We start from the raw sequence: 27,571 nt of genomic DNA on the forward strand, positions 1-27,571 counted from the left end.
CTCCCCCAACCCCATCACCACCGCGACCTCCCTCCCTCGCTCCCTAGCTCTCCCTCCCTCAGGTCCGTCCGACCCATGGGCGGATGAGGCCCGACACTGTAGCCCTTCACCCACCCACCAATGGATGGATGGGGACGGGGCGATGAGGGCGCGGTGGCGGAGACATCCATGGCAAACGCGAGTCGGCAGCCGGCCATCTCCGGCAATTCCGGCAGTCGGCAACCGGCCATTTCTTCTTCTCCTCACTTCTGATTCCTGCGTTTGTTTGTTTGTTTTGTGTGCAGGTTGCTCTTGTGCTGCTGCTGCTCCCTCCTTTGCTCTGCCTCTTCCTCCTAGATGCTGCTCCCTCCTCTGCTCTGCCCACTCCTCCTAGCTACTGCCCATGGATGGTTTGAAATCTCCCTCCCTCCCTCTCCATCTCTCTCTCTCTCATGGAAGGTTCCGGTTTGATCTGACAAACCACTTCTTATTTGTTATTATGCGTGCAGCAGCGACAAGGTTCGTTTGGTACAACAGCAGAACGACGAGCTGCATCTTCAAGGTCAGCAGCAGCAGCACCTACATGGATGCAGGGACGCCACCATGGATGAAAGAGCAACTCAATTTGGTAGCCCCCCTCTCTCTGATGCATAAGTGACAAGTTTTTTTGCTGCTAGGACCAGACCACACCTACTATACTACTATCAGTTTCATTTCTACTAATTGATGAGCGTGGGAATTTGTGTTGTTGATGAGCACATGTTGCACATAGCAGCCGTAGCTACTCAAGTCCCTAGTTGCACGACAATGCTCAATTCTAGCCTCCTTGTATAGCTCAATAAGAACTGGATGCCAACTCCTCAAAAGCATTCTGTCAACATAAATAAACATCATTTTTCAGCAACTAGGCACATCATTTTACCACATAGAAATGCACTTCTGTTTCTTAGATTGCTACGACGCATTCGCCAATCCTGCCAACTAATAAAGTGTATTCTAGTTTGAAGGTTTACTGTTTCATAATAGCCAAATAAATAGCCTGCATTTAATAATTCTTTTGCTACTTTAAATATAATCATGTAGTGGAAAAATTCATGAAATCATTCTGGCAGTAAATACTGTAGTTCTAGTTGGCCCAACCTCAATTCTGGATGTACAAATTATTGCTATTTTTCTCATAAGATTATAGCTTGAAACATACTATCTAGAAATTATTTCTCTATTGTCATTGCTTTCCTAACTGAATCTTCATTTCAGATTACATACAACTTCTTCCACTGGAAGAAGGGAACTCCATTCGCTGATGATCAAGGGATGTATAATAGATTGACTTGGTGGGAGCAAATGGACAAAGGCAAGTAGCTTACTCGCAACAGAAAATTTCTTGTTGTGGTTCATGTAGTCCTGTAAATGTTATTCTGTTTCAATTTTATTAATACTGCTTTTGGGAGCTTATTTGGCAAGGAACAACATGGCCAGATGTATGCACAAAGATTGATTCTGGCTAGTCAGAAATACCACACTTATTCATTAATTATGCAAATAACACTTGTTAGTAACATCTAGGTCTAACTTGCATATTCACGCCATTATACATGTGTAAGGATTGGGCATTGCTCTATTGCTCTATTCATGCCATTATACATGTGTAAGGATCTGGCGGCAGTACTATTGGTTATTATTTATAAGAAGTCATATTGATCATGAAAAATATGCCACAGTAAACTTTGAAACAATGCTGATAACAGTTTCACACAGTTGTGCCCCTTTATATTGCTTGCTCTCACTCGATAGGCACCATTTGTGCATTTTTGTTCCATATCTCTTACCCTGATGTTGAAAAAGTAATTAAGTCTTGAACTACTTGAATCATTGATGTGCTGTAAATCTATGCTCGGTTCTATATGCGAAGGTGGACACTATCTTTGCTGCTTGCGTCTTGAATAAATAAATTAAATTCTGTAATGATGATCTGAAATGTCACACAGGTGACCATTTGTGCTGTCACCGCCGTCGTGCCGGTTGGAGGTGCTGATGCTGCATCTGGCGAAGCTGCAGCTGCCGCCCCAAAGGGCAACCTTCATCAAACACAACCCCATAACACGGCCTCAAGGTTCTGTGCCCCATCGCCCCTCTTTCTAAATTACTGAAACAAAAATGGCTAGGCCTGATGTGCCTCTTGTATCTGTTGCTCGATTTGCTATGATTTGATTCACCAAGAGTGATTCTTCTACAGTCTTGTAGTATGGTTAAATGGAACAACAAGGGATGTTTCTAATTTGGTTATTGCTAGAATAATTCATCGACTTGAGATATGCTGGGATGTTTTGCCTGTCCTTACTGAAGAAGATGGGAATGGAATTTAATTGGATGGTCCCTTTCATCGTGCTTAATTATGTTCTGCTTGAGTTTACTGCCTTATTATGTTCTGCTTGAGTTGACACTATTTATGTCCAAACCTGGGTTTATACTCTTTGCTTGTCATCATCACTCATCGGTTGGGCTGTTTACTTAATGTATTTGTTGTCCGATTGCTCCATCATATTTCCTGATGTACTTCTACATATATATATGTTGGTTGTAATCTGCTTGAACGATCCAAGTACTTGGTATTCCATTCTGTTCTTGTAGGTGAATGGAGCTTGTGTTGTTGATAGAACACCGTTGATGACTTCTTCCTATGTTGAAGAGCATGTTCCGTGGTATCCAAGAATAGCTAGCTTTAACTTGGCAGAGTGTTTTATTTTTCAATCACAATATTTGTGATTGTGTGGAATATTGTATGGTTATGTACGCGAAGTTTTAAGTTCCTGGGCATGCAATATTTTTTAGGTTAAAATGGTTGTTGTGATGTGAACGAGTGTATGGAGTTTCACATGTTTTGTTCTGTACAGAATATATTGTAATAAACCTATTTTAGTTGTTATTTGAAGAATTTCATATTCTTTTCTTCTTTCTGTTTTATATATACTGCTTAAAAAGCGATGTGGATCTACTGCCAGGAAAAATCTGACAATTGGGACCCATCTGAAAACTGGACCACAAAAAACCCTCAAAAATAAAAATGAAATGGACCGCAAAAGGCCATGCCTAGAAAATAAAAAGGCCCAATTGTTGGGCCAGGCCCATATAGCTAGAGAAAATTAATAGAGAAAATATAGAGTAAAAAGGCCGAATTGTTGGGCTTGGCCCATGTAGAAAACCGAATTGGACCGGCTGAATCTTGTGTCACACCAGCTTGCCACGCTGGATGCCTACGTGGCATGGGGAGGTTGCTAGTGACCAAAAATTTGGTCATGGAACCAACGACCTTTTACATATCACAAAGAAGGTCACTAATTTTAGTTTACGACCGCCAGCTTTTGACCTTCTGTTTTTGGTCACAAAAAGGTCGCAAATGAAAAACAATGACCTTTCAATGCCCAATAGCGAGGGTCACAAGTTGACATATTTCTTGTAGTGCCACAAAGCAGCATCTAGTTACAAGCAAAAAAGAGAGATTGGTGCTCACCGGATAGGGCCACAATCGATGATGTTTGGGGATGCGGCAGATGATGTAAGACCCAAAGCGACAGGAGTTGGCGGCGGAGCTCTTGCTGGCGTGCACGAGAGGAGCTGCTGCTGCAACGACGGGCACACACAACTACACAAGAGCGTCTCCCTCCCAGCTTTAGATAGGGCGCGGGCACCCGCGATCCTGATCTCCTACCCTCCAAAACAGCAGCACAACCAGGCATACAGCCGGTCTATCTGCCACCGTCGACACGGGGCCGCGCACCGAGAAACCGTCGGTCAGACTTGAGACCGCCCCTCCACCAGGGGTCGAGGTGGCTGACGGAGACAACGCGCAGAAAGGAGCACCTCCGGTCCTCACCTCCAGCAGCTCCGGCCCACTGGAATCACGACACCAGCAAGCGTGGGTCCCTCGCCTCCGCCGCCATCGACATGGCCGCAGCAGCCGAGATCCACCAACCGCATGATGCTCGTGAGCCTCCATCTCCACATAGCGCCACTGAACCACGCTGGGATCGCCGCCAACACCGTCGCCAGAGTAAACGAAAGGGATGGGACGGTGTTGGTGGGGGGTAGATGGGGCGACTGTGTGGCAGAGAAATGGGTAAGGAGTGGCTGGGACGGGGAAACACAGGAGTGGTGGTGGGGAGCGTTCGCGGCGGTAGTCAATTTCCTCGAACGAAATAAAAAGCTGACCTGGCTAATTTCCTCTGTTCTAAGATTCATACCTAAACCCAATGATGAAAAGCATGTTCGGCCCAAAAGCTTAAAATACTTGTCGTTCGGAAGTAATTGATTCTGATAATAAAACAGTTTTGCTAAGTACTCCGTCGACTGACACTTTGTTTTGTCTCAATCGATGCTATATTCCTTTGATCTTGCATGGAGATCCATGCAAAAAGGATTCTTCATTTTTCTTTTCTTTTTCTCCTTCTACTATATCACTTGACTGAGGTTAAGTCTCAGTCAACTGAGATATAGCCACTTCCACAATAAAATTTTGACAAATGTAATTAACAAATGGTAAAAAAGTTTAGAGAAATCATTCACCGATCACGGACAACGTTCCGCCGCCCATACAACATTGGATCCCATCTGATCATACCGCACACGTTCACATATGTTTTTACTAGCCCCAACCAGCCATGTGCCCCTTACCTTATCTTCTAAAACCTCCGTTGTCTTCTCCTAGCCATTTTCCTCTCTTTCTCCGAACTCTCATCCCCGCAGGACGCAGGTTCCATTTGTAGCCGCCCCAAGTCCTCAAGTCGCGTCCGCCGTATCGGGAGAGCACCGGCATCCGCATCTACGGGGAGCCGCGTCCGCCATCGCCCCGCCCTCCCGAGGGAGCACCGGCGTGGACAAGCATGCATGGTTGTTGCCTCCTCGAGCTCAGTCACAACCGCTGGTGCCGCCATAACAACAATTCCCACAAGTGTGCTAGTGTTGTGCTACGCGACGATGTTTATGCAACAAGGCCTATGTTGCAAAAGGGTTCTCACAACACGACTTCTGTTACAAAAGTGAGGAAGACGCTCGGCCGCGAGATCATGTCAGATTCGAAGGCTCAGAACCCGATGGATCTTTTAAAAAGATCCGCCGGCCGACGCGTAGCACGCCCCAAAGAATTAGCCAGAGATTGAGGGGAAATGGATCTATTAATGAAAACTAGTAGAACACCCGTGCATTGCCACGGGCGAACAAATGGATCTATCAGGAGCCCCTCAACTTCAGCTCTTTGACCACTCTATTATTATTACTTCACTTGTTGTCAGCCCAATCCAAATCCATCTGGTGTTCCCTCCAAATTTGACAATTTGTTAAGTCCCATCATCCTAGATAATTGCTCGTGCGTTTCAACGGGGCATAAATATTATCCTCATGCATATGTTTTTTTTCCGAGGGATCCTCATGCATATGTTGCAATATTGTCAATTGATTAACCTTTTTTTAGCCAAAATGTTTATGTTAAATCAGTTAGAATTTTTTTTGCGGGGTAAAAGGGATTTGTATTACTCAAGAGCCAAGAAGGTCCTCCCTACACAAGCTAGGGATATTGTCTGGGCCGGAGCGGAGCCAGACCACAGTACGGTCCTCCGTCTTTCCAAAGTTCGCCAACGCATGGCTTACATTATTCTGATCTCGAGAAATATGAATAACATGACACTCCCTTTCACTCATAAGATGCTTCACTTCTGAGACCACCATGGCATACTGCGAGCGGTCTTGTCCTGAGGCATTGTTCAGTTGCACTGCCTGCAGACTATCGCACTCGGCGATAAACGGCAACTCCGTCCATTGGAGGGCCAAAGCTATGCCCTCCATGCACCCAGCCAGCTCGGCATGTAGAGGGTCCGGGCAAGACCATAGCGAGCGACACGCGGAGAAAATAATGGCCCCTTCCTGGTCACGGAGCACCATTCCCGTCCCGGCCCTCCCGTCATCATGGGAAAAGGAGCCATCGACATTCAGCTTCGTCCAGTTGGCGGGTGGGGGACTCCATTTGTGGACTATTCGTGGCACACCTCCCACATGTGATATAGGTTGTTCTGCACCTTCTTGTTGGATGGTCATCTTCCCTTTGTCCTAATCTCCCTTTGGATACTGCTGGATCCCGAGCAGTGAGGTTACTTAGCTCTGCAAAAAGCGATGGGATACCTCCACAGGCGGCACCGGTTTGTCATGAGTGATCTCGTCGCACACATGCCAACATCTCCACAACAGCATAATCAGGCGCAGCCGGTCCCCTTCATTGCTTTCTACAATTAGGTTCAGGAGCCACTCTGGGCCGGTGTTACGGACTGACTCGATGTCCGGTATACTCCACACCTCCGCCATAGTCCGCCACAAATGCACCGCCCGAGGGCACCTGCAAAACACATGAAAAGTGTCCTCGCGCTCGAGACGACATAATGGGCATATATCAGTAACCTCCATGTGTCGACTGAATTTATTAGACCATGTGGCAAGGGAGTTAGTAGACAAACGCCATGCAAACACACGCACCTTAGGAGGAGCAGGGCACCTCCATAATAATGCCCAGACGGCACGTCGTCCGTACGGTGCCCTGCTCGTTGCGACTGAAGAGGGACAAAGCTTGTCCTCAAGCGCCAGCCGATACGCGCTACGTACGATGAAGATACCAGTACGTTCTGCACCCCATGCAAGGAAATCTGCCCCCAGCCGAGGGGACGCTTTAATCTTTAGTATCTCCTGAACATCAACGGGCAAAAAGTACTGTTGAAGTAGGGTTCCGTGCCATGCACCATGCTTGTCTAGTAGCTCTGAGACTCGGCGGAGACAGCACCTTCCCTGTTGGGTAATTGGTGGCCGACCAACAGGGTGTGGTATCCAGGAGTCCCGCCAAATTCGGACCGACTGCCCGTTACCGATGCGCCAGACTAAGCCTTTCTTCAGCAATTCCAACCCATGCACAATGGCCTGCCAAGTTTGCGACGCGTTGCTAGTGAAAACAGTATCTTCTAATCGTCCATTAGGGAAATACCTTGCCTTCAAGACGCGCGTACAAAGACATTTCGGGTTGACCAAAATACGCCATGCTTGCCGAGCTAACATTGCTTGGTTGAAGAGTCTGAAGTCCTTGAATCCCATACCCCCAGCCGATTTGGGCCTCAGCATCGAGTCCCAAGATTTCCAGTGGGTTTTCCTCTTGCCTCTGTACGCGCCCCACCAGTAGCTACGAATCATCCGCCCCAAATCATCGCAGGTGCTTGCAGGAAATTTAAACAAACTCATTAGAAAGGTGGGTAGGGCCTGCGCCACCGCCTTAATAAGAACCTCACGTCCTGCTTGGGACATCAATTCTCCCCACTGTATAATTCTCTTTGTCAGTTGTTGCTGAAGATTGTGTAGTTTCCTTTTGAAAAGCGGCCACTTGGCTTTGGAAAGCCAAGATATTTTTCCTCAAAGCTCATATTCACCACGTCCAAGTTGTGCATGACCTCCTGCTTGTTAGCTTGTGAACATTTGGGGCTGAATATTATAGAGCACTTGGCAGGATTTATGAGCTGGCCCGTAGCTCTAGCATATGTACTGAGAACTTCTTTGACTTGGGCAGCCTCCTCTCCATTAGCACGAAAGAACAATAAGGTGTCATCCGCGAACAGGAGGTGTGAGATGCCTGGAGCTTGGGCGCACACCCGGAGTGGAGTGAGGCGGTTGGCTGCAATCTCCTGTTTTAGAATAGTATCAAGACCGTCAGCAACAAAAAGGAAAAGGAAAGGTGAGAGGGGGTCTCCCTGCCGTAGTCCACGAGACGGTGCGAATGAATCCGAGAGGGCTCCATTGACTTTCACACAATACCTCACCGAGGTGACACACCTCATTATCCAATCCACCCATCGGTGAGAGAAACCCATCTGTTGCATCACTCGCTCCAAGAAACCCCAATCTACCCAATCGTAAGCCTTGGACAGGTCCAGTTTATAGGCACAAAAGCTCTGCTCCGGGTCCTTCTCCTGTTTGATCGCATGAAAACACTCAAAAGCGATTAATGCATTATCTGTAATTAATCTGCCCGGTACAAAGGCGCTCCGCTCTGGGGACACCAACTCATCCAAAATAGGCCTCAACCTATTGACCAGGCATTTGGCTATCACGTTATATATGACATTATAGAGACTGATATGCCGAAAATCAGTGAGTCGGGACGGCGAGTCAATCTTGGGGATCAAAACAATGACCGTGCTGTTTATCCCGTCCGGCATGACTCCAGAGGCAAAAAATAATTTAACCGCATTAATTATGTCATCCTTCATAACCGCCCAATGCCGCTGGAAGAATCTCGCGGGGAACCCATCCGGCCCCGGCGCCTTTAGGGGCCCTATCTGGAACATTGCATTAGAAATCTCCTCATCGGTAAAATCCTTGCATAGATTATTGTTCATCTCCACGGACACCTTGGGCTGTATAAGCCGTAACACATCATGTGGATCCAACATTGGGTCAGCTGTGAATAAATTATGAAAATAACATTTTACCATCTGTAGCATGTTGGCCTGATCGGTGTGCATAACACCCGCCTCATCCGCCAGCCCTCGGATTTTATTCTTTCTCGCTCGCCAAACTGCCTTCCTGTGGAACATCTTGGTGTTATGATCCCCTTCCTTTAGCCAAACAATCTGAGATCTCTAGAGCCACAACATTTCCTCCCTGTAAAACAGCTCATTCATCTTGTTCATCAAGCCTAGTACGTGACTTTTCTAGCTCCCGTGTAACATTGCCAAAAGTTTTATTACTCCAAGTGTGTAGATCAGCCATAACAGTAGCAAGGGCCTCCCGTACATCTCCCAGGTTCCTCTTCGTACCTTTGCTTGACCAAGAGTTTGCGATAATGGCCTCTAACGCCGGCGATCTCTCCCACATCAACTCGTACCGGCGGCTGCTGCGAGGCCGCCTGTCCTGTTCCAGCGAGAACTTGAGGAGCAGCGGGCTATGGTTCGACGCTGGCGACACAAGGTGTGCCACCGAAGCTTGCATAAACATGTCTCTCCAGTCATTGGACGCCACCGCTCTATCCAGCCGAACTTGGATGTTCGCCCGGCCACTCCGCCTATTATCATATGTGAAGGGGTGCCCTGAAAAACCAAGATCAGTGAGTCCACAAGCTTCAAGTGCATCCTGAAAATTAATCATTTGACCAGCATGTCTCGGAGTTTCTGATTGATGCTCAAAATCCCACATAGCCTCATTGAAGTCACCGATAGTCACCCATGGCAGAGCGCTCTGAGCATGCAGACCTTTGAGCTTATCCCACATCATGTGTCTATTTTCTACTCTCGGTTCGCCATAAACAAATGTAGCTCTCCATAATGGCTTGTCCGGGGACACACGCAAATACACGTCAATCAATCTTTCATTAGCTTCCTGCACATCGACATACATAGACTCATGCCAAAATAGTGCTAGGCCACCACTACGACCATTACTACTGACTCCTTCAAAACCAGAAAGCCCTAACCTATTACGCAAACGATACATCTTATTTTTATTTTGCCTAGTCTCACACAAGAAAACAAGACTTGGGGATTGCGTCATACCAAGAGACGCGAGATCATGAACTGTCGAGGGATTCCCCGCCCCCCGGGAGTTCCAACTTAGCCAATTCATTGCTCCTGACGGGGCGGCGCACCCGACCCCGTCAGTTTACCGGCGGCCCCAAGGCCGGTTGCCTCCACTCCATCCATGATGTCCGAGTCCATCTTCTCCTCATCTTGATTCTTGCCTTTGCCACTACTGAATCTTCCCTCGTTTCTGCTTGTTGACAACGCCCCTCTTTGCATGCACCACCATAGCTCCCTGGTTGGGATTCAGGTCGTCGGACGCTTGCCCACGTGAAAATCTCTTCCCCAGAGCAGAATCAGCCTCTTGCATGTATTGATCGGATTCGGCAGATGAAAAATCCGAGGAGTCGTGAAGGTTACGCATGGCCGGGATCGTATCCTTGCTCCCAAGGTTGCTGTTGTGGCTCGGCTCACTCCCAGGTGGGCGTACTGAAAGTGGCAGGGGCGCAGGTATTCTACCTCCAAGGAAGACGAACTCTGGAGGTTCAGATGATGCCCGCACCGTACGGACTCTGCTGGCCTCAGCTCTCTGCCCAGCCAAGTGTACACGCATAGCTAAAACACGATCAGAAATGTCCGTGTCCATGTTGTGTCTGTCAGAGCTGCTGTGTTCGCCAAAACCGTCGTGAGCATCAACCCGTACTGGTATCTCTGGTGTTTGCTGCTGCTCTTGACTTCCCTTCCCTCTAGGCCTCTCTCTTGGCTTTCCAAGAACCTTAGAGGGAGCATTACTAGCAAAGTTCAGCCCCCGTCTTGCTGCAGGCCGGGTTCCAGGTGCCACAAACGCTGATCTATTCTCAAACTTCTGTACGGAGAGCACCTCAACCCTTCATCATATGCTCGGGTCGGAACACCCAACCTTTTCTTCTCGCACTGGTTGCCATCGTGGCCTATGAATCCACACCAGAAGCAGTAGTGGGGCACCCTCTCGTAACGGAGTGGGTAGATAACTTGTTTCGCCGGGTCCTTGCCGATGGTAATTTTGGTCTGGAGCCGGCGGCCAAGTGGTAGGTCCACACGTATACGCAAGAACTCGCGAACCCTGCTCCCATCAGCCTCTGCATCCACCTCCATGATGGTACCCAACAAGCCTGCAAGAAATTCGCCATACGCAATAGTCTGCTTTCCCCATGGAACGTTGGATACACGGACCCAGATCGGGACTGAATTCAGTACAGCCTCAGAAGGTTGCTCTCCTTCCTTGAACGGGCCAACAATGATTGTGTTTCCCTTGAAAATCCAAGGTCCTCCTCTTGCTACAAAGTTGTAATATCCCTCGGAGAAGAAGGTCACCGCATACCAATTGTTCTTAATCCTTGCAATATTGAGGTCTGTTCGTACCTTCCAGACCTCGCTGAAGTGTTCCGTCATGTCGTCGACGTTTGGCCGCCCGATGCTGATGTAACGGCTGAGCAATCTCCATCGCGGCGGCACCGCCACCGGCTCCACTGCAGGTTCCTCTTCCACAACAACATCATCATCTAGGTTCACCTCGCCGCCAATACTGACCTCCGGACCATCCAGTCCCACACTTTCCCTCTCATCCCAGTTGCTGGTGTGATCAAACTCTTCCGCCGGCTCGATCTGACCTCCGGAACCCCGCGCGGGCACCATCGCATCGCCACCGAACGACTTCGGGTGGGTAGGGGCCTCATCGGCCCCCCCTTTTTCACCCCCATCGCCAGTGGACGACATCGACGGAGAGCGCGCGGTTGCTGCAGACGTAGCTTCAGGGTCGAAGAGCGGGTTATTGAAAGGCGCGATCTTGCCAGGAAGATTGCGGCGGACTGGAGGACTTATGAGAGTCCCGCCCGCCACAGTTCCCTTGCCGGTCATGGCCCCAGACGTGTCCTCCTTCCTTCCGAGACGAAACGTAGACGGCTTAGACTCCCTCCATAATCCGGAGGACGAACTACCACGTAGACTCATGGTGAGAAACGGCTTAGACTAGGGCGGAAGCAAGGGAGTCGCCCATGGCAGCGGCGGAAACCCTAGGACGAGGACCCGTGGGTTTACCTGGAGCAAATCAGTTAGAATTGAATAGCACCCTATCTAGAAACATTGACCTGCCAACAAATATGGAGGTAATGCGTCTCTCATTTATATACACATAATAGTTAAAACATTTGCATTCAAGCAAATATGGAATGTAATGATAGGCACACCTCTCATGTTTACACACAACAGTTACAGTAGTAGGTGAAGAAACCCCCAGATTCTGAAACATTTTCCCTTTGATGAAAATGCTGGTACGCCTCTTTGGGAGGCAGAAGCATTTCAATGATTCATTTTCTTTTCAACCACGTACCCAAGTGCGACTCATATTTTTGTTACTTTTAGCGTTTTTGAGTTGTTTGTAAATTGCGATCCCTAATCCCATTTCACTACCCATTAATCAATCCATTCTTTGTAGTTGCAACTCATAACTGTGCAGATCCCTAATCCCATTATACTACCCATTAATCAATCCATTCTTTGTAGTTGCAACTCATAACTATGCAGAGCCCTAATCCCATTCCGCTGCCTATTAATCAATCCATTCTTTATAGTTGCAACTCATTGTTTGTAAATTGCGAGCCCTAATCCCATTCCACTGCCCATTAATCAATCCATCTCACAAGTTTAGTACATTTATTTCCCACAAGTATGGCAGTTGAATAATGCCCAAGAACCTGAAGTCATTCACTTACAAAGAAAGAGGGAAGACAAAACCATCTTGTTAGCTCACCAGTAAACAATTTGAGTCAGTGAAGAAGTGGATTACCATATATAGAGAACACAGGGGAAACCATCGTATCAGTGTGTGGCATACTCGGCTCCTTCCTTTCTCATCACTATTGTTGTTCTTGTTCTCTGCTGGTTGCTGTTCAAAAAAGAACATTTGTGAGGCCAAATAACCAAAAAATCTTACAGACATAATAAAATAAACGGTGAACTACACAAAAATGTCTTATTAATCATGCAATAAGCTGGCCCTACTCACATAAAAAATACAGGAAACAATATGTATATAATGATTTTACCTCATAATGAATTTTTGAGAATCATATTATATATGTGGATGGCTCCACTCAAAAAGCATGAAACTCCTCAAGTTGAAAACCTAAAATAAGGGAAATTCCTTCGGACATTTCAACAAAAGGAGAAAAGGTTATATTAACGACAAATCGGAATTCTCGAAAGTTCAGCACATCAGTCCCTTTCAGTAAATGTATACCTGCAAAGCAATTATTCCTCTAAGTGAACCCTGAACTCTTTTGTGTAACATGTAAATAATTTTTTTGTAACATCTAAATATAACATTAAATTACAGTAGAGAAACATGGTGTACATGCATGTGTCGTAGGTGGGCCTATCATAATCACAAGAAAGACATTTAGTTATGAGAACGTCTTTTTTGTAAAGGCAAGAGAGGTCACATAATGAAAAGAAGAGTCAGAGAAACGTACCACGTACACAAGACATGTAGCCGGAGAATCACAGAACCCTCAATCAAAAACCTAATTGTCAGTGAAAATCGAACGGTAACCTTCCTCGCCTGATCTGAATGAACTCTTGTGAATCAGCGAAAATCTTCAGCGTCATTTTTGAAATAAATAAATACTGATAAGACCACAGCGTTCTACAATCTCCATTGGAAATTTTGCAAGTTATTATTATTACTCATTTTATTGTTGCACATCACATATTTCACTGCCGGAAAAGATGATCATTTTCTTCCGGAGGTAGAAGAAGGCCTCGTGCTACTTGCTCATTTTGCCCCGTCATTTAAGCAATGGCGCAAGATTTTCAACGCCAGCACGGTCACCCCGTTGAGCTCGTGGTCCGCGTCGGTCAGCGTCCTCTCGCCGGCCCAGAGGACGAACGCCTTGTCGCAGCGCGCCGGCGTGCCACGAACGTGCTCCAGCAGGGTGGCCGCCTCCGTCAGCCGGTCCTCGTCCCCGCCCGCGGCCAAGTCCATGGAGGCGCGCCCCAGCCAGCGCACTGTCAAGGCGTAGTCGTTGGCGCACTCGTCCAGGACCAGCCGCCGCCGGGGCGACGTCTCGGAGGCCTGCAGCCGGGCGATGCGGTCGCCGGTGGCCTTGGCGGTCGCCATGGCGATCTTCACCGCGATGACCACCAGGCCGAGCTCGTCGGCCATCGCGCTCGCCGGGTCCGCCCCCAGCGTCTTCACGCAGAAGTCGTAGTCCTGCGCCCCGCCGGTGCCGACGAGCCTGCACGTGTCCTCCAGCGTGCTCGCCCTCGCCGTGCGCGCGTGCTGTGTGAGGAGCAGGAGGACGAGGACGGAGGAGAGAGCTTGGAGAGGGGCCATGGTCGTCTGATTTGTTTCTCTGTCCGACTCGAACTATATATAACAAGAGTATAAGGAGTAATTAGATGCTGGCGCTATAAATTTGTGTTTATGGTTTCAAACGTCTCCATTTGTTGCTCATGCATCAAAGTGAAACTCTTTTAGTAGTTACACCACATTAAATGAATTTGAATGTATAATGCGAACCAACCTGTGATTGAGATGGTTAGGTGGACAGTGGTATCCCCAACCTATCAGGGTTCAAATCCTGGTGCTCGCATTATTTCTGAATTTATTTCAGGATTTCCGGCGATGTGCTTTCAATCGGAGGAGACGTTCTCGTCGACGACGAAGCGCCTACGGTGACTTCGTAATTCTCAAGATGGTATGCCGGCTCAGTCTCTCGAAGGGTAGGGTGTGCGTGAGTGCGTTCATAGGGGTGAGTGTATGCGCGTGTATATGAGCGCTTGTGTCTGTACTGATGCTCAAAAATAGAAAAAAAGAATTTGAATGTATAATAAAGGACCTCGATATATGCTGAACGTTCGGGCCGGGACGCGAGCGGTCCGAACTGAAGTTAGGTACGAGGGAAAATATTGTCGTTCGAATATTGTCGTGGGAAATAAAATTAGTTCCGGCGCGAACAAAACTAGTTTTTTTTTCTGAGACAAATGAAAGCCCAAATTTGTTTTTCTTCTCATTAACCAATTGACATTCGCTCTGGGCTTCATCATGACGGGTCATCCCGAAAAGGATTATTTAATAAAGTTGCCATCATGAACAATAAGAAGAAAAATAATTTTCCATGGTCCAATGGTATAATACATAAAAAATAAAACTGCCATGGTAATCAAATAAAATCGCCATCGTAGTAAAAAAAGACAAAAACATAGTTTTTATTGTTATTAGAGAAAAAATCACCATGTTTTATTTCAAAAATAATTTACTTAAAAAGAAATTTATCGAAAAATTGAAAAAGGGAGGATGTATGCACATAAATGAGCTTGCCATGGTAGACAATTTTTATCGTCCATGTTACAAGAAAAACTTTGCGACGTAACTAAATAAAGTTGCCATTATGAAAAGTAAAGAAAAAGAAAAAAATTGCCATGGTCCAACAGAATAATTTGCCACGTTACAAAAAATAAAATTGCCATGGTGGTAAAATAAAAATGCCATCATGCTAAAAAAATAACAGAAAAGGAAAAAAATGAAATTTTCCGTGACACAGAAAATAAAATTGCCATGGTAGAAAATATAATTTCGCCAACATGGAAAGTCAAGAAAAAGAAAAGAAATTGCCATGTAAAAGCAAAACAAAGAGTTAAAGTTTGCCATGTATGTTGAAGTACTTTTGCCTTGACAGTAGACATGAATTTGCCCAGGGGAACAAAAGGGAAAATTGCCATGGCAAAACTAAAGGGGGAAATTTTGCCATGTATGTTAAAATAAAATTGCCATGGCAATAAATGCAAGTTTGCCATGTCAATTAATGAAAAATATTGCCATGGCAAAACCAAAAAGCAAAATGTTGCCATGTATGTTGAAGTAAATTTGCCGTAACAATAAATGTAAATTTTCCATCTCAATGAATGAAAATATTGTCGTGCGAAACAAAAGGTGAAAATTGCCATGTCAATGAATCCAAAATTTGCCATGACAAAGCAAAAGGAAATATTGCCATGGCAAAATAAAAAAATAAAAAAATTGCCATGGCAAGATATGTAATTTTGCCATGGCAGTAAAGGTAAATTTCCCATGGGTAAGAAAAAGAAAAATTTGCAATAGCAAATGCAAAATGAAATTTGCCATGGTAATAAAAAATAAATTAACCATGCTACAAAAAGGAAAGTTGCCATGTTCTTTAGGCCTACAGACTGAAAATAACCATGGTAAAATGCGGGTTGAAAATTGCCATGATCGAATAGTATAATTTGCCATGACAGAATAGTACAATTTGCCATGTTCTACGAACATGGAAATTTCCGCGAACGAATAATACATTTTGCCATGGTACTAAAATAAACTTGCCATCATGAAAAGAAGATAGAGAAGAAGCCATGATACAAAAATTAAATTTGCCATCATGAAAAAGAAAAAAGAAAATTGCCATGGAACAACTAATTTTGCCATTTGATTTTACTTAATAAAAAATTCCTTATGACTTGCCATGTGGTTTTAACAAGAATTTCCATGTTGCTTAACAGAAATTGCCATGTTTTCACAAAAAACTTATTCTGCTTTATTTTTGCCATGTACAAAGTAAAAACAAGCTAAGAAAATTGCCATGTTTTCTAGAATAACATGGCAAAAAGGATATACAATGTGCATAGGGGGTTGCCATGATTGAAAAAACTACAAATTAACAAGTTCGTTCTCTAAAAAAACATGAACATTTTTCTGAATTTGTAAATGGTGACATGACAAATTTAGTCATTATATTCTCTAGGAGAAGATGGCAAACTAACAGAAGCTAGATCCATTTTCCTTTTTTTCTGACATGAAGCGGAAGCTGCATTCATAGAAGGCTGTTCATACAATTACATAAGCTTTATTCTTATTGGTTGAAATGTTTGTGCCATGGATCGACGACATGGCATCCATCCATCCATCGCATTTATCTAAAGAAAAAAATAGAAAGAAAGAAAAAGAACCCCACCCCCGGGCAGCCCAACCACCCAAACCCTATCCCCTCCCCGGATCCATCGTCGCCGCCCCCTCCTCCCCCCTCATGCCCTCCAACCACCCAAACCCTATCCCCTCCCTAGATCCAATCTCGCCGCCAGCCTCACTCTCCCCCCTCATCCTCTCCTGCTCGCGCACGCTTCCCCCGCGGTGGCTCCTCCCCATTCCCGAGTTCCGACCGGCTACCGAGACACGGACATACACCCCCCGCGGCTCCGACCATGGACGCCGCCCTCGCGTCGCCGCGCACTGCGCGGCAGCTCGTCGACGCCCTCACCGCGCACCTCTCCCTTACTTTCCCCGCCGCTCCGTCCTCCTCTTCCTTCCGCCGCCGCCCCATCCTCCCCTTCCTTCCCCCGTTTCGCCAGAGAACGTCTTTTTTGTAAAGGCCAGAGAGGTTACATAATGAAAAGAAGAGTCAGAGAAAGGTACCACGTACCCAAGACATGTAGCTGGAGAATCACAGAACTCTCAATCAAAAACCTAATTGTCAGTGAAAATCGAACGGTAACCTTCCTCGCCTGATCTGAATGAACTCTTGTGAATCAGAGAAAATCTTCAGCGTCATTTTTGAAATAAATAAATACTGATAAGACCACAGCGTTCTACAATCTCCATTGGAAATTTTGCAAGTTATTATTATTACTCATTTTATTGTTGTTAATTGCACAGAAGTACCACAATTCGGGCATCACATGCAAATTGGTACCACGATTGCTAATTTTTGCGTGTCAGTACCAACATTGGTCCAAATTTTTGCAAAAAAGGCTAAAACGCTGATTTATACGTATTGACAGTGTATCTGACCGTTGGGGCCCGTCTGTCAGGTGCCGACGTGGCATATTTTTTGCAGAAAACCCCTCAGCTTTATATGTAATCACATAAATGCCCATTTTTTCGCAGGAAAACCGCCATTGAGAAGGATTTTTTTTCGTTCGCAAGTTTTTCACGGACTTGTTCGAAAGTTTCCGGCGAATTAAACAAATATATAACCGAAACGAAAAATCGCGCGCAACGGAAATTCGAACCCGCGACCTCCAGGTCTGCGGCTGCGCGCGCTATCCACTAGGCCGCAGCGACGCTGTTGACGGGATCCAGGTGAAACATTTATTATACTAGCACACACACGCTGGGCCGGCAGCTGGGCCAAGCAAAGCCTGCCATATTTTACAAAAAAATTAGTAGATGCAAAATGATCATTTTTTCTTCTTTTTACACAGGCTGTATTAATAGAATTATCTTTGAGAAAATTATTAGTTTGGTAAACATGCAGATTACTACATGTGTTATTTTTTGCCAAATAGAAATATGAACCCGAGAATGAAACTTTCATCGTTTTAAAAAGGTTCAATATATAGGTGACAAATGGTTTTATAATACAAAAAAAGTTCATCGTATATTTATATAAAATCATTGTATATAAAAAAATGTTCAATGTTCAGTGTGTATTTACAAAAAATATGGCAGAATAAAAAGTTCACTATAAACTTAAAAAATGTTATGGTCATTTTGCATCTATTATTTTTTTTACATAATGCGCGGTGAATATTTATTACAAAAATGATCAATATAAGTTAAAAAAATCTTAATATATGTTGAACAATTTTTGTAACATATATTAAGAAAATTGTTCAACATATATTACAAAAATGATCAAACTTCCATTTTCAGAATATCTTGAATTTGAGGAGATGACACCAAACTTCCATTTGAATAATGTGGAGTATAATACAAATGTTTTTGGATTTCAGAATATCTTTGAACAAAAGGTGTTAACCAGCTTAGAAAGTAACCTTGTTTGAACTGAATGTTCATACTATTGTACCATATTTTCTTATCCTTTTCTTTTGTTCCCTGTAGGCTGTCCAACTTTCAAGTGAAAATATGGAGGTTATTTACAGAGTTGTTTCTCCTGATGCATGATTAATCAAAACTGATGGTGATATCACCATAGCATAGCCAAACTCTGCCAGAGATTTACAAAGCAAAGGGAAGGCACTCAACACCCATAGTTACCTCCCTTGTGGTACGGAACATCTTTGAGAAGCAAAGCCAAATGAGCTTGCTGGACTTGTTATGTTTGAATTTGTTGGTTTGGTTTTTGAGGACACCTGTACACGCAGTGTAATTTGTTTGTTCGTTTTTTATACAAAGCAAATGTTTTTTTGTTGTCGCTGCATTAGTCTCTTTATCCTGTTCTGGCAAGGACAGACAGAAACTTTTGAATCTCAGTCATTACCATTGGCAGCCCTATCTTTCCCCTTCTTTTTTGCTCTGCTTTTTTACAAGTGCCCTGGCCATGTAAATCGCTTCTATCTTCACCTTGGAGGTCCCTTATTTTCAACACCGTTCCGCTGCAATCTGTTGAACCGTGATCGGATCTGTACACAGATGTTGAGGACCAATGCCTTCTTTTTTTCCTTGCGGGAAGAAGACCAACGCCCTTCATCAGTACCAGTACTGATACTACCTGAATGTCAAACTACCTGAACTGTCTTGCACCTGGTTATTTCAGACGGACGGGCAAGTTCAGCACTGCGTTTTAACAACTTCGCGCGACGTCAAGCTGAACCACTTCACACATCCCTTTTGCAGACCAACGCGTTGCAGTGATGGCAGTGACAAGTCCACGGCATGGCGCCCTGCTGCCAAGGCCACGAATGAATGCAGCAAGGGTGGATAGACGCAAACGGCAACGCCGGCCAGTTCCGCACCGTCACTTCAGGCGTCCAGAACACCGTCACTTCCGCAGAAAACAGAAAACAATATCTTTGCTTGGCCCAGCTGCCGGCCCAGCGTGTGTGTGCTAGTATAACAAACCTTTCTCCTGTATAATGTCAACAGCGATGCTGTGGCGTAGTGGCTAGCGCGCGCAGCCGCAGGCCTGAAGGTCGCGGGTTCGAATCGCCCTCGGGCGCGTTTTTTCGACCGTTTCGGTTATTTATTTGTTCAATTCGCCGGAAACTTTCGAACAAGTCCGTGAAAAACTTGCGAACGAAAAAAAATCCTTCTCAATGGCGGTTTCCCTGCGAAAAAATGGGCATTTATGTGATTACATATAAAGCTAAGGGGTTTTCTGCAAAAAATATGCCACGTCGGCACCTGACAGGCGGGCCCCAACGGTCAGATACACTGTCAATACGTATAAATCAGCGTTTTAGCCTTTTTTTAAAAATTTGGATCAATATTGGTACTGACACGTAAAAATTAGCAATCGTGGTACCAATCTGCATGTGATGCCCGAATTATGGTACTTCTGTGCAATTAACTTCATATTTCACTGCCGGAAAAGATGATCATTTTCTTCCGGAGGTAGAAGAAGGCCTCGTGCTACTTGCTCATTTTGCCCCGTCATTTAAGCAATGGCGCAAGATTTTCAACGCCAGCACGGTCACCCCGTTGAGCTCGTGGTCCGCGTCGGTCAGCGGCGTCCTCTCGCCGGCCCAGAGGACGAACGCCTTGTCGCAGCGCGCCGGCATGCCACGAACGTGCTCCAGCAGGGTGGCCGCCTCCGTCAGCCGGTCCTCGTCCCCGCCCGCGGCCAAGTCCATGGAGGCGCGCCCCAGCCAGCGCACTGTCAAGGCGTAGTCGTTGGCGCACTCGTCCAGGACCAGCCGCCGCCGGGGCGACATCTCGGAGGCCTGCAGCCGGGCGATGCGGTCGCCGGTGGCCTTGGCGGTCGCCATGGCGATCCTCACCACGATGACCACCAGGCCGAGCTCGTCGGCCGTCGCGCTCGCCGGGTCCGCCCCCAGCGTCTTCACGCAGAAGTCGTAGTAGTGGTGCGCCGCCTCCTCGCCAGCGCCGGAGGCGACGACCGTGCACGTGTCCTCCAGCGTGCTCGCCCTCGCCGTGCGCTCGTGCTGCGCGAGGAGCAGCAGGACGAGGACGGAGGAGAGCGCTTGGAGAGTAGCCATGGTCGTCGTCTGATTTGTTTCTCTGTCAGACTCGAGCTATATATAAGAGGACGTAGTAGGAGTAATTAGAGGAATGGTGGCGCTATAACTTTGCGTTTATGGTTGAAACGTCTCCCTTCGTTGCTCATGCATCAAAGTGAAACCCTTTTAGTAGTTACATCACATTGAACAAAATTGAACGTATAATAAAACAGTTTCGCTAAGTATCCGTCGACTGAGACTTTGAATCCCATTTGAATGGTGGCGCTATAACGGACAGCGTTTCACCGCCCATACAGCGTTGGATCCCATCTGATCTAACGGCACACGTTCACATATGTTTTTACTAGCCCCAACCAGCCACGTGCCCCCTACCTTATCTTCAAAAGGCTTTGTTGTCTTCTCCCAGCCATTTTCCTCTCTTTCTCCCAACTCTCATCCTTGCAGGACGCTGGTTCCATCTGTAGCCGCCCCAAGTCCTCAAGTTGCGTCCGCCGTCCCTGGAGAGCACTGGTGTCTGTGTCCACCGTCGCCCTGCGCTCCCGAGGAAGCACCGGCGTGGACAACCATGCATGGTTGTCGCCTCCTCGAGCTCACTCACAACCACCGGTGTCGCCACAACAACAGTCCCTGCAAATGTGCTATTGTTGCGCCACGCGACAACGTTTATGCAATAAGACCTACTCCCTCCGTTTCAGAATAGAGTTGAGTCATCTATTTTGGAATGGAGGGGTTATGTTGCAAATACAACCTTTGTTGCAAATGTCTCTGCAACAAGGCCTATGTTGCAAAAGGGTTCTCACAACACGACTTCCATTGCAAAAATGAGGAAGACACTCGGCCGCGAGATAATGTCAGATCTAACCGCTCGAAACCTGGCGCACAGCACTCCCCTGGACTAATTACCCGATTAGCTCCCCCCGCGCACGCCACGGTTTGGGCGAGAGGGTGCGAGGATGAAAATGATGGTGCATTTTTTTCAAAGGAATGAAAATGTTTTTTTTAGGGATGAACGAAAAATGGTAGTGCTGGCCAATGGACCATAGTGGCCTCAAAGTATTGGGCTACTGGGCTATGTGCAAACGGAGCCCACCCATGACGAAAACCTCCAAGGCCTTGGCGGGAGGAGGGGGAAAACCGCGGGAAAGCCCGGCTCCTCTTCCCTCCAATTGTTTGTCGGCGTCTCGTTTATTCCGCCGCGGAGGCAAGGGCGCCGCCACCCACGTCCCACGTCCCATCTCCCCCGATTCCGGCCGGCCTAGAGCTCCCCAGTCCGAAGGGATCCCAACTCCGCTCGGCCATCTCGTCCGATCGATCCCTCCCTAGCGCGGGCGTGGCAACTGTAGGCACAGATCAAGAGTGTGGCAGTCCCAATCCCGACTGCGGCGGCACCGACGAAGACGAGAGGATGGTGAATGGTAAGCTCCTTTTGAGGCATTTCGAGGCGACGGATCCGTAATCTCTTGTTTCCTCTCTGGATTTTTTATACTTTTCCCCTTTCCATTGATTACACACGGGAATTGATCTGACAGTCTCACGCTTTCAGCGACTGCATACAGGGAAAGGAGAAATGGACGATTCATTTCATTAGCATTAATCTTACAGTCATGTGTGTCCCTCAAATGTTACTGTTAGGCTTCTTTGCTTGGTTGTTCAATAGTGTTCTGCATATACAGCACTGCTGACATGTTGATTGGTCCTGTCACTATTATTCCTGTTACTGCATGAAAAAGTTGATTGGTTAATCTCAGTGTCCAGCCACTGTATAGTTCCTTGCTCAATTCGCCTCATGTCCAGCCACTGTGCCTTTTCAGTTTACCTCTCAGATGAAAATCTGCTAAGTTAACCCTCTTATTGTACTGTATATGGAAAACAAAAGGCATGTTCAGTTAACCTCTCCTAGCAGGGTTATTTTTATTGAAATACTTACCTCAACTTGTTTGATATTGAGATATTAATATTTTTTATAAAAAGAAATACTAATATTTTTGTTATGCCTAGGTGTGGAACATGCAGCTGGCAATGCCAACAATGAACAAGATGAGAGCACTGACAGTGCCCCTAGTCCTCTGCTCTTGGGCGCAAAGCCAAAGAAAAGACTCACTTCCAAGTGCAGCCCTGAGATTCAGACTCAGAAGAGGCAAAAGAATCAGGAGGCTATTCAGAATGGGTCTCATGAGGAACCTGCAGCACCCGAGCAGACGAATCTAGCTTCCCCAGTTCTTTCAACTGATCAGAATAAGAAGAATCAAGTGACCCATCAGAACATTTCTCGTGAAGAACTCGTCAGGACATTTGCCATGCACGGACATGCAACAAGGATGGTGGAACAAGCTGACTTTTGGAAGCTTCTTACCGACCTGAATCCTGCCGTCAAGATTCCATCCCGCTTCGACCTGAAGAATGAGACCTTTAACTTGTTCGATCAAGAAAAGGCCAAGCTGAGGGAGAAGTTAACAGCTTTACCATGCCGTGTTTGCCTGAGTGCATATGTGTGGCACTACAGTCCACTGCAGGCATTCTTGTGCTTGACTGTTCACTATATCGACGACGAATGGGAGAAGCAGAAAAAGATCATCAGATTTAGCCCTGTGGGCCCCTCTTGCAGAGCAGAAGAACTAAGTCATACCATATTGCGAGCTATTGGAGAATGGGGTCTTGATGGCAAGGTTTTCAGCATTATACTGGATGACGCATTCATTGATGATTCATTGGCTTCAAATGTCAAAACCAGTCTTCAGAAAAGGAACAAAGTTGCTGCAAACCGGAGCTTGTTTGTGGCACGTTATGCAACTCATTTACTTGATGAGGTTATTCAGGTGGGGCTGGACGAACTTGACACTATCATGGAGGATACCAGCAAGTGTTCCAGGATGTATCCGACCCCTTCACTAGCACATCATCACAAGCACAGATACGCATCAGCGGATGACTGGAAAAAAGCACAGAAAATTTGTAAATACTTGCAAGACTTCAATAGATACAAGGACTTGGTCCAGAAATCGCCTAGCCCGGATAAAGTGTTTGATAAGGTGTGGAATGTGAAGGAAAAGGTGCTTCGCAACACTGACATTGATAGGTTCAAGACACTCGCCGAAGTCTTTTTACGTGACAAGGAGGAGGAGGGAATTTCCGTTATGCGGCGGAATATGGAAAAGAAGTTCAAGAAATGCTGGAAAGTCTGTTTCTTGCATTTTTGCATGCCTATGGTCATGGATCCTAAATACCGTCTGGAACACATCAAGTCACGCATACAAGCCTTCACGGTGCAAAGTGCCTATACCGTGGACGGCGACATAGAAGATTTTATTTGCCAAGTGCATGACGCACTGCTTAACCTCTATGGTGAATATTCAAACCAGGCCGAAGAACCTGACCGCACTTCTTGGTCTAAAATTTGGACGGGAGAGTTCAGCGGTAGAGATATTCTGCATGAGTTGTATCTATGTACCGAATATCCGTATCGTCAGCGACCACTGACTGAACTTGACGATTACTTGCAAGAGGTGCAACTGCTTCCAGCAGGTGAGTCCAGTGTGCTCCAATGGTGGAAGGAACATAGCCTGACCTATCCTTCAATTGGTCGGATGGCACGCGATATATTGGCACTACCACGCCGTACTGACTGCAAGGCAGCAACAAGAACTGCGAGGCTAGTAATGTCTGAGTCGGGTAATAAAAACCGGGTTGAGTGTCTTGTCTGTATTCAGAACTGGCTTGCACCTGCTGGTATAGCCTTGCTCTTGCTTCTCTTGGTTTTATCTCATTATCCGATCAGTCTTTAATAGCTGAAATCCTCATGTCTTTATAGGTACTACAAGTGTGGAGTCAAATCTTCAAAATTGAAAACCTTACTATTCCTGATTCCAACATTCCAGTGAGCCGATTTCTTAATGTGCCCCTGTAATTGATGCGACCAAACAATGGCTCTACGATGCAGGATTCAAAGATGGAAAACTGCGAGGCACTTTGGATGGTGTTAACACAATTTCTGGATACTAGGTTAAGTTACCGGTGGAGCTGTAATGAATCTTATGAGTGTGGTGAGTATAGGACCTCTAGTTTCAGATACTTGCCTTACGCGCACCCTCTATGCTAAAGTACTTATATTCGATAATTAATCCTATATTCGGATGTCTTAATGTATGCAGTAATGTTCACTTGCTAGTTACTACATGCATGCTGTGTTAGAGTGAGAAGGTGGTAGTCCTATACTCTGCCCAAGTTCTTTTTGGTACTTGTTTCTCTGACTGACTCCTGCAACCCTGCTGCACCAGTTTGATGTATCGGTAAAGGAAGCTCAGATTATCTCTTGCCGATGGTAGCCACTTTGCATCTTTCGATGTTTAGGCAGCTTTCTTGTCGGTTGTTGAAAAAAATATTTAGGTGAAACAGTTTGGAGCACATACAATTTTGGACTTTCAGTTTTGTCAGACTATATATGAATTTAGTTCAACAAGTGTGTCAGTCCATCACAAAACATCAGCAGAAGAATATATACCTTGACGCAGTAGCCTTTCTTCTACGTTTTTCAGCTACGGAGAAAAACAATTCTTGTAGCTCAGGAATTAAATTCGATTTTCTAAGTTCCATAACCACATGAAAATCTCAAATAACGTTGTTGCAACAAATCAAGCGAATTTTGGAATTGCTGGAAATGTGACCTCCTCAGCTCCACCTCTAGCCACAGGTGAGATAAGATAATGCTGACAAGATAAGCAATTAGACTATGTGCAGAAGATGCTCTGAAAGCAAGAGATGTGTCTGTTGATTTTTCTCAAATTAATACAATCTGAAACCCCTTATCTTAAGTTAATTTTACCTGCAAAATATATCAGTATTGGAATCCTTCTTGTTCTACAACAGCTGGACTCAATTTATCCTTTCATGTATTCAGTTTTTCGTTGTTATTCAGGTAAGTTTCTAGTCATTCTTGTTGAAATTAACAACATATTCCAATATTCTTGTAGGATCTAAGAAGGCGAAGAAATGGACAAAATGAATAGTGATTAACTGACACATACTAATTCGAAACTGCAAATTCTTTTAAGATCTTTCACTGTTTACAAATATATGTCCTAGTCGGTTACAACTAGGTCTAATAATTTTGGTAATATACATGTCTTGTACTCAAACTGCGGATGCACCCCCGTGTAGGATATGGACTCCGAGTTGTCGGCCCAGTTCACGGGGCCAACTTTGTCCTTCATGACTATTACCCGAGTTCCATGTCACCATACAATATTGACATGTTCAAAAAAAATGTACACATACTTTATAAAGTGATCATGTATTTAAAAAAACTCACGTGTCTATCCGGAAAATATTTATATTTCCTGTAAAAAGAAAAAGGGTGGAAAATAGAAACAAAAACAATGAAAATTTAAAAAAAAATCAAGGAAAAATAAAAACTAACCAGAAGGCAAAAACAAGAAACAGAACAGTAAAGAAGCAAACATAAAAAAACATACAGTTTCAAGCCATGTTTAAAAAAAAGTCAAAATATATATTTTACTTCACATATTTCTTTTTTAGAAAATATTGTCAGCCAGTTAAAAAATGAGATATAAATATAATATTGAGGAAAATGAATATGTTCATGCACGTACATTTAGAAAAAAATCAATAGGATATTGTTATTTCACATATTTTAAAAAGTAAAAAAGATTGTCAATCAGTTAAAAATGAGAAATAAATACAATATTAAGAAAAACAAATATATTCATGCCCTTGCAGATAAATATTTTTGACAAATTTTTGAAAAACAAATGTCAATACAAAGCTTTAAAATTGACAATAGTGTGCTATAAAAATATTCGTTACGATTCTGATTTTTGACATGTATTTGAAAATATTAATTGCGTATTTGAAAAGTCCTAATCATGTTGCATTGTGTATTTAAAAATGTTAGTCACATATTTTGATAAGTTCCCATCATATTATAAGGAGTTTATATATAAAAAAACATACAATGCAAAAAAATGCAAAAATTATAATAAAATATGCCCGTCACATATTGTAAAAAGTTTATAATGTATTGTAAAATTTCATCTATGAAATATCATCATAGTCAATCATCTCTTTCTTTATTTAATTTTATGTAATCTCATCTAAACTGCTTAGTTGGCATAGATGATGCTCCCGCCGTAAACTGATACTCCTCCCAGTGCGGACAACCTTAAACCCTAATGCGTCTGGACAGAGAGAGTAGTCCTCTTGGGCTGAGTGCCGAGACAGGTCAGGTCTGGTTAAAGCCGGGCAAACATCGTGCCAGGCCTGGTTTCAGGCGGGGCTTGTAAAAGCCCGACCTTCGTTTATCAAGCCCGAGCCTAGCAAAGCCCGAAATACACTCTGTTTCTCAAGCCCGAGCCCGGCTAAAAATCAAGCCCGAAGCCCAAACGCCCGGCCCAAACATTGTTTTCTAGTGTACATGCATGCAAGCCTGGCCTGAAGCCCGAAAGCCCGGCCCGAAATACAGAAAAAGAGAAGCCCGACCTCGTCCTGAACTACCTTTTGGGCTATAAAACAAGGCCTGAGCCCGGCCCAGCCCGGGTTTTTCGGGTCAGGTTGTCCATGCCCGGGTAGGTCTGCTCTTGGCATTTCAATATCGGGTCTTGGAAAATCCGGCTTCAAACCCAGCCCGACGCTGGGCCACAGCAGGAAACACCCTGCCGGGCCACAGCTGCCGCCGCCGCCGGCCCCGGCACCCGCGCCGCAGCAGCACGAGGAGCAAGGTAATGATGGTCAACGCACTACTGTTCGTCCGTCCATTTTAGCTGCTCTCGTTCACGTCAGGTCAAAATTGACAGTACAGGACGTACGTCCGCTTTAACCATTGCGTTAGTATATTTTGGAACGTTATGGTGTTTGTAAGATTGCGCGACGGGGTAGAAGGATTTCACTGTGGTGGATTTTGGTCGGAAAAAATCCATTTTAAATCTTGAATTCGTAGACGTCCGGCGAATCAAACCCTGAAGTCGGAATCCCTGTCGTTCTGACCCCAAACTAACTAATCCCGGTCCAAATCTAACCTTAGTGTCGTTTTAGCCCTTAAAACGATGACGTGGCCAGGATTGCTAGTTAGGTGGGCCAGGTTATAACTGGAACGCGCGCGGGGGAGGGGG

The 27,571-nt window shown here is 45.4% G+C and overlaps 1 protein-coding gene and 1 pseudogene across 1 annotated transcript; both read right to left on the reverse strand.

Annotated features, from left to right (window-relative positions):
* Positions 1 to 13,409: 13,409 nt before the first annotated feature.
* On the reverse strand, positions 13,410 to 13,887 carry LOC119360325 (annotated as a pseudogene).
* A 5,871-nt stretch (positions 13,888 to 19,758) lies between these two features.
* Positions 19,759 to 20,468, reverse strand: LOC119366946 (putative invertase inhibitor). The gene has a single exon (XM_037632615.1). The coding sequence runs from the start codon at positions 20,466 to 20,468 to the stop codon at positions 19,890 to 19,892; it is 579 nt and encodes a 192-aa protein (XP_037488512.1). The 3' UTR covers positions 19,759 to 19,889.
* Between the last annotated feature and the right edge of the window lie 7,103 nt (positions 20,469 to 27,571).

This window comes from Triticum dicoccoides, chromosome 2B, assembly GCF_002162155.2.
Source record: "Triticum dicoccoides isolate Atlit2015 ecotype Zavitan chromosome 2B, WEW_v2.0, whole genome shotgun sequence".
Classification (NCBI taxonomy): Eukaryota; Viridiplantae; Streptophyta; class Magnoliopsida; order Poales; family Poaceae; genus Triticum; species Triticum dicoccoides.